The sequence below is a fragment of the Oncorhynchus gorbuscha genome, linkage group LG01, assembly GCF_021184085.1.
Source record: "Oncorhynchus gorbuscha isolate QuinsamMale2020 ecotype Even-year linkage group LG01, OgorEven_v1.0, whole genome shotgun sequence".
NCBI classification, from domain to species: Eukaryota; Metazoa; Chordata; class Actinopteri; order Salmoniformes; family Salmonidae; genus Oncorhynchus; species Oncorhynchus gorbuscha.
The window spans coordinates 92,292,626-92,307,489 of NC_060173.1; the positions used below are offsets into that span (position 1 = coordinate 92,292,626).

Here is a 14,864-nt window from a genome sequence, read left to right on the forward strand (position 1 = left end):
TAGACATTTATGGCTATGTGTTGAGTTAGAGGGGACAGCAAATTTACACAAGCTGTACACTTTACATTATAGCAAAGTGTCATTTCTTCAGTGTTGTCACAAATATTTACAAAAATGTGAGGGGTGTACTTACTTGTGATATACTGTATATTTATTTCTGTGTTGAGTCATGCCTGGCGGGTTGAAATATGATTGTGTTTGTTTGCTGTGATGCTGTACTCAGATAATAGCATTGTTTGCTTTCGCTATAAAGCCTTTTTGAAATCTGACATGTTGGCTGGATTCACAACAAGTGTAGCTTTAATGGTATATTGCATGTGTGATTTCATGACATTTATATAGTAATTTATTTGAATTTGGCGCTCTGTATTTTCACTGGATGTTGGCCAACGTATCTCAGAGAAGTTAATGAAGCCAGTGACTGAATACCGGAACCTATTTCAATCTGTGATAGCGAAACCGCCCTGTAGCTTAGCATCTGCTTCATCGGACCACTTCCGTACTGAGCGTGTCACTGGTACTTCCTGTTTGAGTTTTTGCTTGTATGCAGGAATCAGGAGAACAGAGTTATGGTTAGATTTGCCCAAATGGAGGGTGAGTTTTGTATCCGTCTGTGTGGAGTAAAAAGGTGACAAGTACACACACAACAAACAAGTACTCACACACACACACAAAGAGACAATGACAATGCTAAACAAGCAGAGCCTATGAGAATATTATTCAGCCCCTAGACTCCCTGCTGTGTCCTCCCATAGGTTGTGCCTCCAAATCTAGTTAACAAGGAAACCCTTTACAGCAGACAGAAAAACAGGCACACCTTTAGATACCTATTGAGTGATGTTAGAGGAATAATCCCCCATTAAAACATGCTCAGAAGAAAGGGTCCTACACAGAAAACCACTGATTTAATGGAGTGCCCCAGGCAATCGAGAGAGGCCAGAGGTCCCTATATCCACCCTTTTAAGAACACAACGGACCGGTCTGTCTGCCTCGCTCCCCAAAAACACACTGCACCCTGATGGAGGCATTATTTACTCTCACCATATCTTTTTGTGGAGTGTATCTGGAGGGGTCACTTAGAGAGAACCTCTTACAGTAAGTGCAGACAACAACACATCTGAATGACGGGCCACGGTAATACAATGCATTTAGTCCAACAATATGTTAACATATAAAAATGTCTGATTTAACATCTTTCCCCGAAGGGCATCCTGGGGATTAGTTGGATAATGTATTGCCCAATCAGCAAAATGTGAACAAAGGTCTCTCTATCAATCTCTTCCTCTCTCTCATTCCCTTTCAGTCTTTCACTTTCTATCCATCTCTTTGTCTCCCTCACTGAGTCTCTGTCTCCCTTTCTCTCTTCTGTTCCTCCTCTCTTTATCGCTGTGCTTTCCATCCCGTTCTCTCCTCTTCCCCTATCCAAGAAGTGGAGGTGGCCCCATTCTAATTCCTCTCCAGTGTGTGTGTATGATGGAGTAGCCATTTCTGTAGAGTAGAGGGTTTACAGTGCTTATGTAATATCTAGACCACAGGGAGACTGTCTGTCTGTCTGTCAGCTCTGAGCCTGTTAGAGACACAAGAAGCCTGTGTGTGTTGCTCAACAGAGTAGAAAGAGGGCTTTGTGTTTTCTACAAACAGGTCTGAAGTGGGTAATCAGGACTGTGTTTGTACTTGGTGTGCGTTTTTGTTTGTGTTTGTTTGGGGAAGGGGGTGCGTGCATATGTATGTGAGCATTTGTTACAGTTAGGTTAGATGTGTTTTAACAAGTGGCTGTGATTCCTGCATGGTTTGACTGATACTTTGTGACAAAGCCTCATGTGTTGAAGTGGAAAATAATCTCAAAACATAACCTGAACATTCACTTCTCCTGTGAATATTGTTATATTCCTTTATACATCTTTATTTGCATCCTTTCTCCTGAGGTGAGTCTTACCGGTTTGGGCATCTTTCTCCTCTCTCCGGCCTTGCCCTTCCGCAGAGAAAATGCAAACAAAACGTCCTCCTCCTTGTTGCCTCGCCCTGGGCTCCACCGCCTGGAGGAGTGAGCAGAACCGTTAACACACACACACACACACACACACACACACACTGCTCAAAAAAATAAAGGGAACACTAAAATAACACATCCTAGATCTGAATGACTGTAATATTCTTATTAAATACTTTTTTCTTTACATAGTTGAATGTGCTGACAACAAAATCACACAAATTATCAATGGAAATCAAATTTATCAACCCATGGAGCTCCTGAGGGATCTCCTCCCAGACCTGGACTAAAGCATCCGCAAACTCCTGGACAGTCTGTGGTGCAACGTGGCGTTGGTGGATGGAGCGAGACATGATGTCCCAGATGTGCTCAATTGGATTCAAGTCTGGGGAACGGGCGGGCCAGTCCATAGCATCAATACCTTCCTCTTGCAGGAACTGCTGACACACTCCAGCCACATGAGGTCTAGCATTTTCTTGCATTAGGAGAAACCCAGGGCCAACCACACTAGCATATGGTCTCACAAGGGGTCTGAGGATCTCATCTTGGTACCTAATGGCAGTCAGGCTACCTCTGGCGAGCACATGGAGGGCTGTGCGGCCCCCCAAAGAAATGCTACCCCACACCATTACTGACCCACCGCCAAACCGGTCATGCTGGAGGATGTTGCAGGCAGCAGAACGTTCTCCACGGCATCTCCATCCTGTCACGTCTGTCACGTGCTCAGTGTGAACCTGCTTTCATCTGTGAAGAGCACAGGGCGCCAGTGGCGAATTTGCCAATCTTGGTGTTGTCTGGCAAAAGAAAAACATCCTGCACGGTGTTGGGCTGTAAGCACAACCCCCACCTGTGGACGTCGGGCCCTCATGGAGTCTGTTTCTGATCGTTTGAGCAGACATGCACATTTGTGGCCTGCTGGAGGTAATTTTGCAGGGCTCTGGCAGTGGTCCTCCTTGCACAAAGGCGGAGGTAGCGGTCCTGCTGCTGGGTTGTTGCCCTCCTACGGCCTCCTCCACGTCTCCTGATGTACTGGCCTGTCTCCTGGTAGCGCCTCCATGCTCTGGACACTACGCTGACAGACACAACAAACCTTCTTGCCACAGCTCGCATTGATGTGCCATCCTGGATGAGCTGCACTACCTGAGCCACTTGTGTGGGTTGTAGACTCAGTCTCATGCTACCACTAGCGTTAAAGCACCGGCAGCATTCAAAAGTGACCAAAACATCAGCCAGGAAGCATAGGAACTGAGAAGTGGTCTGTGGTCACCACCTGCACAACCACTCCTTTATTGGGGGAGTCTTGCTAATTGCCTATAATTTCCACCTGTTGTCTATTCCATTTGCACAACAATTTGTAAGTCGCTCTGGATAAGAGCGTCTGCTAAATGACTTAAATGTAAATGTAAATGTAAATGTGAAATTTGTGTTGCTTCCTAAGTGGACAGTTTGATTTCACAGAAGTGTGATTGACTTGGAGTTACATTATGTTCCCTTTATTTTTTTGAGCAGTGTATAACAGAGACCCACATGGAAAGAAATACTACAGTTTACTATAGAATATTACAGTACTTACTATAGAATTATATAGTAATCTGTAGTATACTAAACTACACACTTGTATATACTACAGTAATATCTGCAAAAACACAACTTTTTTAAACTACCCTGCCTGTTCCCTTTCCACATATCACCATGTGTGCCACCTGGGTGAGAAACTCACAGAAAAGTACATACCATACATTGTGTCCCTACAGGATATAGAAAAGAGCTGAACTTCTGAACTATCCATTAAGACCCAAGTCCTACCTGCCTACAGGTTATGGGGGAAAAATATATATATATTGACCTGTGACTTCACCACCCACCTCAGGGCAACCATAACCTGTTGACTCGGTGAGGTCATAAACTAGCATCCGGTGCCAAACACAGGTACTCCCTGTTAAGCCAACTCACTCAAGCCTGCCTAGCAGAGAAAATATATAATGTGTTACCTGACCCCTCTATTCACCCAAAGCCGGAGGGTCACTCTCAAACGGATAAAGCTTCCAGGTCACCATTCATCCAGAAACAATGAGGCTCTGCGCTACACACACACACATTATCTCTCCATTCCCTCTCTCTGCCTTTCTCCCCCTCTCTGATGCAATAGCTTAACAGAGCATGGCATATAAGGCTCATAAAATGAATTACATGCTTTACAGTAACAAGCCTCTCCCAGACACTGTCTGTGTACCCCTCACAAATCATGTTTCCCTCCTCTTCTTTCACACTTTCACTGCAGTTGTACAAGAAAGAGCAAAGAGGTTGCTAAACACATGTGCCAGTGGGTTTAGTGTGCGTTTGTGGTGTGTGTGTGTGTGTGTGAGTTTACATGGTAAACTCACACACACTGATGGTAACATCTCCAGCTGTGGTGTGAATTACACTACAGAGGGCATACAGACAAATTATATGTAGCACCATTACAACAGCTGTGACAACTGTACTAGGCTCTCCTTATGAGGCATTTCAACTTCTGGAAAGTTGTAGGAAAGGCTCACATGAGTGACAACGTGTAAGGCCTAATTCAACCCCCTACTGATACAGCCATAGGAGTGCAGAGTCTGGTGAACCATCCCGTTCCTATTTAACCATAACAAAGTGTTTTATTGTAATATCCTGTATTACCTGGTTCATTTCCTGATTAATACAGTCCTTTGTTTCAGGGTTATCACGTTGGAATGACAGGGATGGGATTTCCCTGAGGCCGCTGGGAAACCAAATGCATCGCCAAGGTAACCAGATAGCATCAGTCTGTGACCCTGCCAGAGATGTCAGTCATGCTGGTTCAGAACACCCTGTACAGACTGTTACCGAGCAGGGCCTTATCTTTGCTACCCATATAGGTTTACTTTACGACGATGTGTGAGGCGGCACACATTTGGAGGAAAAATTGTCTGACGTAAATTGAACACATTAAATACAAGTATACGATCAGTGGTGTTCAGTTGCATAACCATGAGAAAAAGATGGTTATGTATAAATGTTTAATGTATAAATAGTAAATGTACTATAGTCTTCCAATATTCAACTGGAGGACAGTGACCATGTCCAAGACTTCCGCAGGCACAGGATTATTCAACACACTATAGTACTGGAAGAAACATGAAACCTGCAGTAAAAAGGATCATGTTGGTAAGTCCTTTCTTAAATGAGTTGTAACCATAGAGAATGATGGAGGCCTCTAGTGGTCAAAAGGCCATTTTAGCATGCGCATGATAGCTTCCAACATGCTTCCACTATTTTAAAGTAGTCAACGTAGTAAACTGGGTGGGAATTGCTATGTGTTGTAGCCTCAATGGTGCTGCCCATGCTGACACATTCTATAAACGGCACAGATAAAGATGAGTCCTCTATCTATTTATATGGTTGTAACGCAGCCCCACAGGAGGGATGAACTGAGCAACAGGAGGGTTTGAGTGACAGGGACAATGGCCAATAAAATATGGTGTCCCACTGTGACAGGCCTAATTAAAAGCGTCATCATAGCATCTGTTTCTGCCAGATGGTTTTACAAGCACCGTTATATGCTGCCAGGTCGCGCACTTCGAGTGGTGATGTTCAAGGTCATGTTTGCCCCCCAAAAAACATGAACCCATATTGTCCTTTGTAGAATCTAAAGTATTTGTCGCTGAGCAGAAACAAGTGGAATTTGAATTAAGCTACTACCACAAAACATGTCTAAAACCACAGAAAAACACTCCACTGGCCAGCTTGGGGAACTGGTCGCGAGAGTGCAAAATAGGCTACAATGTAACAAGAAACGATTACAAATACTGCACACGTGTAATCGGCACCTGCAACAAAGTTGCAAACCGTTGTGTTTGTTATGCATCAAAGGAGGGCATGTCACAGTTGTCATGAAAACAAACCAGGTAGTAGCCTACTTTCATTCATCTCATATATTAAAAACATTCTAAATTAACACTGAACATTGAAAGCCTTATCCGTAGCCTAAAGTGAATTAAATGTAACGCTAAGGTGAATGGAAATGACCAATTAGTTTGATGCTCGGTCACAGACAACTGTAGTGACATTTAACTGGTAACTTAAATAACTTTTGAAATGTTTAACACTTAAGTTGTTCTATGGTCGATGGCCCGTATGATCAGTAATGTCCTTGAATGAAACATTGAACATTATACCAAAAGTTTTCACAATTACAAAAAGACGGGATTAATACCAATAGGCCTATAGAGAGAGCACATATTATACTGGAGCGTGTTTATCTTGGTAACAAGTCTACATTACGACAGCTATGGTCGACACAGAGCAAATTCCCTTTATTCTGAGCTGTTTAGGAGCCACCAGCGAAAAAATGCACCAGTTAAAAACTCACCTCAGTTGATGAACTGCGTTCTGAAAACGGTAAACTGTCCACCTGGTAGTCTACTTTAAATCCCACGCGACCAAAATAGACCGGGTTGTTTTCCGTTAGACACCCCGCTATGTATGACGCGACTGGGCCAGTTTCACCGCGGAGAAGGAGATGCAGTCAGTCAATATGGCCGTCGGACTTTTACGCTGCGGAGCGAGGCGTGGTTCATTGATGGAACACGCTCACTTAAAACTGGGTTGAGAGAGGAACATACACAAGCACAACGTAAATGTGATACGAGTCAACTTCAAAATGTCCTGCCTTAACCAACAATAACCTGAAGGTAGCCCATAGAAAGATGGACTTGAGACATTTAAAATGTTTCTAAACGACTAATGCGTTTATATAAGTTGTGTTGAGATCAGTTTCAACGCAGTGTTTCTATGAATCGCATTTTTCAAGGGGCAAAATGTCGTAAATGTATCTTTTAAAATGAGGGTTTTCCGGGGATAACATATGAGTGACTGCCAAGATATTCTTGTGAGGATGAGACTTTAGAAACATAAGACCTATCAATTTAGACACTAAGTATTGTTGTTTTTCATGAATACATTACTGTATTACCAAGGAGGGTGTCAACAGGAAATGTGACTCACAGATTATGAACATGCTTCAACATAAAGCACATACTAATAATGAGGGAATATGACTGTAACCGGACTTCTCTATGTATCTAGGCCAAGACACCTGTCCTCATACCCTTCTGAGAATACAATAAGCCTACATTTAATGCGCATATTTCAAACATGTCCTGGTTTACACACACTCTTCTCCTAATCACACAGTCTCAATTCAATTCAAATGTGCTTTGTTGGCATGGGAAACATGTTTACATTGCCAAAGCAAGTGAAATAAACAATAAACAAAACAAAACATCAACAACAAAAAACTTGAAAAGAAATGTACAGTAAACATTGCATTCAAACGTTTCAAAAAGATGAAGAAGTTTTAAAGGTTATATTAGCAGCTATGTACAGTGTTTTTAACAATGTGCAAATAGTTGTAGTACTAATAAATATTTGTTTTATTTACAATGTTTGTGCTCCACTGGTTGTCCTGTTTTCATGGCAATGGGTCACAAATCTTGCTGCTGTGATTGCACATTGCGGCATTTCGCCTAACCGATATATTGTAGGAGTTTATCAATGTTTCATTTGTTTTCAAATCCTTTTTGGGTCTGTGTGATCTGTGGGAAATACAGTGCATTCGGAAAGAATTCAGACCCCTTCAGTTTTTCCACAGTTTTTTTGTCCTGTTACAGCCTTATTCTAAAATAGATCAAACATATTTTTCCTTCATCAATCTATACACAATACCCCATAATGACAATGTGAAAACAGATTTTTTTTTTTTTCAAATGTATGAAAAAATACCTTAATTTCATCCCATCACAAATAATTTAATATTCAAACATTTAAATTGAACAACAATTCCATGTGAATCCAGGATATAAAGTGTTTTCAAATGTCCTTTGCTATGGACATGAAATTGAGCTCAGATGCATCCTGTTTCCAATGATTATCCTTTAGATGTTTCTACAACTTGATTAGAGTTCACCTGTGGTAAATTCAATTGAATGGACATGATTTGGAAAGGCACAAAACTGTCTATATAAGGTCCCACAGTTGACAGTGCATGTCAGAGCAAAAACCAAGTCATAAGGTTGAAGCAATTATGCGTAGCGCTCCGAGACAGGATTGTGTCGAGCCACAGATCTGGGGAAAGGTACCAAAGAATGTCTGCAGCATCGAAGGTCCCCAGGAACACAGTGGCCTCCATCATTCTTAAATGGAAGAAGTTTGGAACCACCAAGACTCTTCCTAGAGCTGGCTGCTCGGCCAAACCGAGTAATTGAGGGAGAAGGTCCTTGGTCAGGGAGGTGACCAAGAATCCGATGGTCACTCTGACAGAGCTCCAGAGTTACTCTGTGGCGAGGGACGAACCTTCCAGAAGGGAAAGAAACAACATTTTCTGGTCTGATGAAACCAAGATTTAACTCTTTGGCCTGAATGCCAAGCATCACGTCTGGAGGAAACCAGGCACTGCTCATCACCTGGCCAATACCATCCCTATGGTGAAGCATGGTGATGGCAGCATCATGCTGCGGGGATGTTTTTCAGCATCAGGAACTGGGAGACTGGTCAGGATTGAGGGAAAGATGAACGGAGAAAAGTATAGAGAGATCCTTGATGAAAACCTGCTCCAGACCGCTCAGGAACTCAGACTGGCTTGAAGGTTCACCTTCCAACAGGACAACGACCCTAAGCACACAGTCAAGACAACGCAGAAATGGCTTTGGGACAAGTCTCTGAATGTCATTGAGTAACCCAGCCAGAGCCTGGACTTGAACCTGATCGAACATTCCTGGAGACACCTGAAAATAGACAAAAACAGGTGTGCCAAGCTTGTAGCTTCATACTCATTCTCCGTTAATCTTTCCCTCAGTCCTATATAAACGTTACAGAAATTAAGCACAGAGCAGGATGGATGAAGCTAAGAGGGGTTACTTTGCTGAGAAAATAATTGAAAACAAAAATGACCCTAAAAAGCTTTGGAAATCATTTAAGGAACTAGGCTGTAGTAGCACTACCAAAAACAAACTAAACAGTGTTGGACTGAACATCAAAGGGGAGATGGTATATAAAAAATCAGAGGTTTCCAATTAATTCAACTCTTTTTTTAACTTCTGTTGCCAGCAAGCTGGTTAGCAAGCTGCCCACCAGTTCTGGTTTGTATGGAAGCAACCAAGTCAAGAATTATTATGTAGAGTTAGGGGTTCAAACTCTTTTTCTTTTGCAAAGATAGCAACAGCCAAAATAGTCAGTATGCTGGCAGAGCGTAAGTGCTCCAAAGCCAGAGGCCTGGATAATATTCCTGCAAGGTTTCTAATAGATTCTGCTGAGCAAATTGGCCCTTGTATTAAGCATATTGTTAATCTCTCTCTTGAACAAGGCACCTTTCCCAGGGACATAAAACAAGCTAAAGTTATACCTCTGTATAAGAAGGGGACAAAGTCTGACCCTGGGACTTATAGGCCTGTATCTCTCCTCTGTGTAACATCAAAGATCCTGGAGAGAATTGTATATGAGAAAATGTATGAATATGTTAACAAACAGGGTCTAATGTGTGATTTTCAGTCGGGTTTTAGAAAAACATACTCCACTGATTCATGTCTACTTTACTTGACTGACTTCATCAGGAAAGAGATTGATGAGGGAAATCTGTGTGGAATGGTACTGCTTGACCTACAGAAGGCGTTTGATCTAATTAACCACTGTCTCCTAATCTCCAAACTGGATGCACTGGGGTTAAGCAGTATCCCTCTAGGCTGGGTAAAGTCCTATTTATCAGGAAGGGAGCAATTAGTAGAGGTTAATGGTTCACTATCTCAGGCAAAACCAATGAGTTGTGGCGTTCCGCAGGGGAGTGTGCTTAGGCCTCTGCTGTTTTTATTGTATATTAAGGATATGAAAGATGCTTGTTCTTGCCGTCTTTTTCTTTATGTGGATGACTCTACACTTCTGGTGTCTCACAAAAGTTAAAATATGATGGAGAGCATACTTAGCATAGAGCTTACTAACATTAGCAAATGGCTTGGAGATATTACGCTTTCTCTGCACTTATGGAAAACTGAAGCAATTATTTTGGGATCCAGACCTAAATTGTGTAGGTTGTCTGAAATCAGAGTGGAGTTAGGGGGTGAGGTGCTGACTACTAAAACCTCTGTTAGCTACTTAGGATGTACCCTTGATGGAAGCTTGGGAGGTGTGAGCATGGCCAATAAGGTGCTAGGAAGGTTAATGCCAGGACTAAGTTTTGGGCTAGAAAGTCCAAGCTGCTTGATAAGGACTCCATGAAAGTGCTAGCTACTGCCCTCATTCAATGCCATTTTGACTATGCTAGTACTTCCTGGTTTGGGGGCTTATCTAAACTTATGAAGGGGAAGCTCCAGATAGCCCAGAATAAGTTGATCAGGGTAGTATTGAAGGTGAGTCCACATACTTATATAGGCAGGAGCTGCTTTCAGGAACTAAACTGGCTGCCTGTTGAGGCTAGGGTGTCCCAAATTAGACTAGGTTTGGTTTACAGGAGTATTTATGGTCCTGCACCCAGATATTTAAGTGTTTACTTTTAATTGCTGCAAAGAAACCACTGCTAAAGGACACCAATAAGAAGAGACTTTCTTGGGCCAAGAAACACGAGCAATGGACATTAGAACGGTGGAAATCTTTCCTTTGGCCTGAGTCCAAATTTGTGATTTTTTGTTCCAAAGTCTTGTCTTTGTGAGATGCAGAGTAGGTATACGGATAAACTCCACGTGTGGCTCCTACCGTGAAGCATGGAGGAGGAGGTGTGATGGTGTGGGGGTGCTTTGATGTTGACACTGTCTGTGATTAATTTAACCAGCATGCCTACCACAGCATGCTGCAGGATACTCCATCCCATCTGGTTTGTGCTTAGTGGGACTATCATTTATTTTTCAACAGGACACAACTACAGGCTGTGTAAGGGCTATTTGACCATGAAGGAGAGTGATGGAATGCTTCATCAGATGACCTGGCCACAACCCAATTGAGATGATTTGGGATGAGTTGGACCGCAGAGTGAAGGAAAAGCAGCCAACAAGTGGTCAGCATATTTGTGAGTTCCTTCAAGACTGTTGGAATTAATCTGGATGAGAGAAGTTGTCATCAAGACAAAGGATGACTACTTTGAAGAATCTCAAATATAAACTATATTTTGATTTGTTTAATACTTTTTTTGGTAACTACAAGATTCCATATGTGTTATTTCATAGTTAATTCTACAATGTCGAAAATAATACAATACAGAATTTGTGGGGTTTTGTTTGTCCAACCGCCTCTTGAGGATTGACCACAAGTTCCCAATGAGATTAAGGTCTGGGGAGTTTCCTGGCCATGGACCCATAATATTGATGTTTTGTTACCCGAGACACTTAGTTATCACTTTTGCCTTATAGCAAGGTGCTCCATCCTGCTGGAAAAGGCATTGTTCGTCACCAAACTGTTCCTGGATGGTTGGGAGAAGTTGCTCTCGGAGGATGTGTTGGTACCATCCTTTATTCATAACTGTGTTCTTAGGCAAAATTGTGAGTGAGTCCACTCCCTTGGCTGAGAAGCAACCCCACACATAAATGGTCACAGGATGCTTTACTGTTTGTATGACACAGGGCTGATGGTAGCGCTCACCTTGTCTTCTCCGGACAAGCTTTTTTTCCCGGATGCCTCAAACAATCGGAAAGGGGATTCATCAGAGTAAATGACTTTACCACAGTCCTCAGCAGTCCAATCCCTGTACCTTTTGCAGAATATCAGGTTGTCCCTGATGTTTTTCCTGGAGATAAGTGGCTTCTTTGCTGTCTTTCTTGACACCAGGCCATCCTCCAAAAGTCTTCGCCTCACTGTGCGTGCAGATGCACTCACACCTGCCTGCTGCCATTCCTGAGCAAGCTCTGTACTGGTGGTGCCCTGATCCCGCAGCTGAATCAACTTTAGGAGACGGTCCTGACGCTTGCTGGACTTTCTTGAGTGCTCTGAAGCCTTCTTCACAACAATTGAATCTCTCTCCTTGAAGTTCTTGATGATGCGATAAATGGTTGATTTCGGTGCAATGTTACTGGCAGCAATATCCTTGCCTGTGAAGCCCTTTTTGTGCAAAGCAATGATGACGGCACGTGTTTCCTTGCAGGTAACCATGGTTGACAGAGGAAGAACAATGATTCCAAGCACCGCCCTCCTTTTGAAGCTTCCAGTCTGTTATTCGAACTCAATCAGCATGACAGAGTGATCTCCAGCCTTGTCCTCATCAACACTCACACCTGTGTCAATGAGAGAATCACTGACATGTCAGCTGGTCCTTTTGTGGCAGGGCTGAAATGCAGTGGAAATGTTTTTGGGGGGGATTCAGTTCATTTGCATGGCAAAGAGGGAATGTGCAATTAATTACAATTAATCTGATCCCTCTTCATAACATTCTGGAGTATATGTAAATTGCCATCATACAAACTGAGGCAGCAGACTTTGAAAATGTATATTTGTGTCATTTGCAACTTTTGGCCACGACTATGTAAATCTGATATTTAATTGTATTAAATATTTAAAAAATGTAATAAAAATGTTTTTGCTTTGTCATTATGGGGTATTGTGTGTAGATTGAGCTGGAAAAAAAATTATTTAATCAATTTTAGAGTAAGGCTGTAACATAACAAAATGTAGAAAAAGTCAAGAGGTCTGAATACTTTCAGAATTCACTGTATGTGTCTCTAATATGGTCATACCTTTGGCAGGAGATAAGGGCAGCTCAGTTTCCACCTGATTTTGTGGGCAGAGCCAGGTCTGCCTATGGTGGCCTCTCTCAATAGCAAGGTTATACTCACTGTCTGTACATGGTCAGGGATTTTCTTAATTTTGGGTCTGTCACAGTGGTCAGGTATTCTGCTACTGTGTATTCTCTATTTTGGGCCAGATAGCATTCCGGTTAGCTTGTTTTCTTTCTGTGTCAAAAAGTAATATTTTTGTTTTTTCATAATTGGGTTGGGTCTAATTGTGTTGCTGTCATGGGGCTCTGTGTGGTCTGTTTGTGAACAGAGCCCCAGAACCAGCTGGCTTAGGGGACTCTTTAGGTTAATTTCTCTGCAGTTGAGGGTTTTGTGTGGGCATTGCTTTCTTTTGGGTAGTTGTAGAATTTAACAGCTCTTCTGGATTTTGATCATTAGCAGGTATAGTCCTAATTCTGCTGTACATGCATTGTTTGGGATTTTGAGTTGTACATGAAGGATATTTTTGCAGAATTCTGCATGCAGAGTCTCTATTGGGTGTTTGTCCAATTTTGTGATTTCTTGGTTGTTGAATGGACTCCAGACCTCACAACCATAGAGAGCAATACGTTATATTTTAGCCAGATCATAATTGAGATGTCAAGTTGTACAGTATGTTCCTTTTGATGGCAAAGACAGCCCTTCTTGCCTTGTCTCTTAGATCGTTCACAACCTTGTGGAAGTTACCTGTGGTGTTGAGGTTTAGGCCAAGGTTGGTTTCATTCTTTGTGTACTCTTGGGCAACTGTGTCTAGATTGAATTTGTATTTGTTATCATGGAAACTGGACCTTTTTTCACATATAGTCTAAACATTCTCATTGTTAGTCCGTCTCTATTTACTGACGGTCCCTCACACTCCCACCACATCGTAACTGTCCCCATTCTGTATCAATGACCTAACTACTGATGTGGTTACTTTACACTCCATTACCACAGCCGTATTATGTGACTCAGTCTGTTTCTGACTCATTCGTTATCTCAGTTTGTAGCTTGGCATCACTAGGCTACTTTGACATCACTAACTCCCAATACCAACTGCACTATCGTCATCCTACACTTCAGGTAGGCACTGCAGGGGAGAGCTACTGTAGCTGTCTATTGTGGTTGGTAATTTGTCAAAGAGATGAGAAGGAATTGAGTTCTTGCTCTCTTTCTCACTCTGCCTCTCCTTCTACCTCTCTCTCACTGGCTCATGATCTCTCTTGTTTTCAGCTTTTTTTTGTTCTTTTTTGTTTGCGCTCTTCTTATTCATCAAATCAAATTGTATTTGTCACATGCTCCGTATACCACAGGTGTATACTTTACAGTGAAATCCTTACTTATGAGCCTTTTTTCAACTAATTCTAAAACTGTTCTGAGTTTAGATTAAGATCTATCCCTACGGCCATGAGCCAGACTCTTCTCATTGACTCAGTGAGGTTATTATGTCTGGGAGAATCTGATTCCATTAAAATCTTGTGGACACCACAACAATCCACTGAATGTTCTTAGTGCAGTGGCCTCACTATTGGATTGTAGCTCAGTGTGTCAATATACAGTAGCCTACATCTATAATGAAATCTCTGCATTATACTTCTATGATGATGAAAGCTATGCATTGTTCCATGTATAAGACATCGGACTATAATATTGTATACTCTAGTCAAAGTATAATGACAAAGACATGAGGTGTATCTGTAATTTTTAGACATCTCAGCTGCAGTCCCTGGTAATTGTCTAGTCTTTTTATAGTATTGGGACATGGGGTGTGGCAAAGGGGAGTACAATCCCTCTCTAATCTGTCCCTGATCTTTGATTAATCTGTCCTCTCCTCCCCCATCCACTCACTCAGTCTTCTGATTTACCTCAGTAGGTAGAAAGCTACCCCTAGACACTGACCTCTGGTCAGTTTAGCAATTTCCACCTGATAGTTAAATGTGGGATTAGATGAGGGTAAACTGATTCTAGATCTGTGCCTATGGGCAAATTCTATCCAAAGTATAACGCTAATGCGCAGTCTTACTGTATAAATTGACCCGAGGATTAATTGTTATTTAAACTGAAATCAAGGTTGCATAAGTGAGTTTAGCAAGTCTATGATAAAGTAAAGTCAAGTAAGTGCTTTGTGATGGGATTCATTG

The 14,864-nt window shown here is 42.1% G+C and overlaps 1 protein-coding gene across 1 annotated transcript in view; it reads right to left on the minus strand.

Moving 5' to 3' along the window:
* Positions 1–6,634, minus strand: part of LOC124045926 (radixin) — a 44,514-nt gene extending 37,880 nt beyond the window's left edge. The window contains exons 1-2 of the mRNA XM_046365745.1: positions 6,369–6,634; positions 1,937–2,036 (exon numbers count right to left, since the gene is read on the minus strand). Coding sequence (XP_046221701.1) covers positions 1,937–1,948 — 12 coding nt within the window. The 5' untranslated portion in view covers positions 1,949–2,036; positions 6,369–6,634. The remainder of the gene's footprint in view (positions 1–1,936; positions 2,037–6,368) is intronic.
* Positions 6,635–14,864: the final 8,230 nt, after the last annotated feature.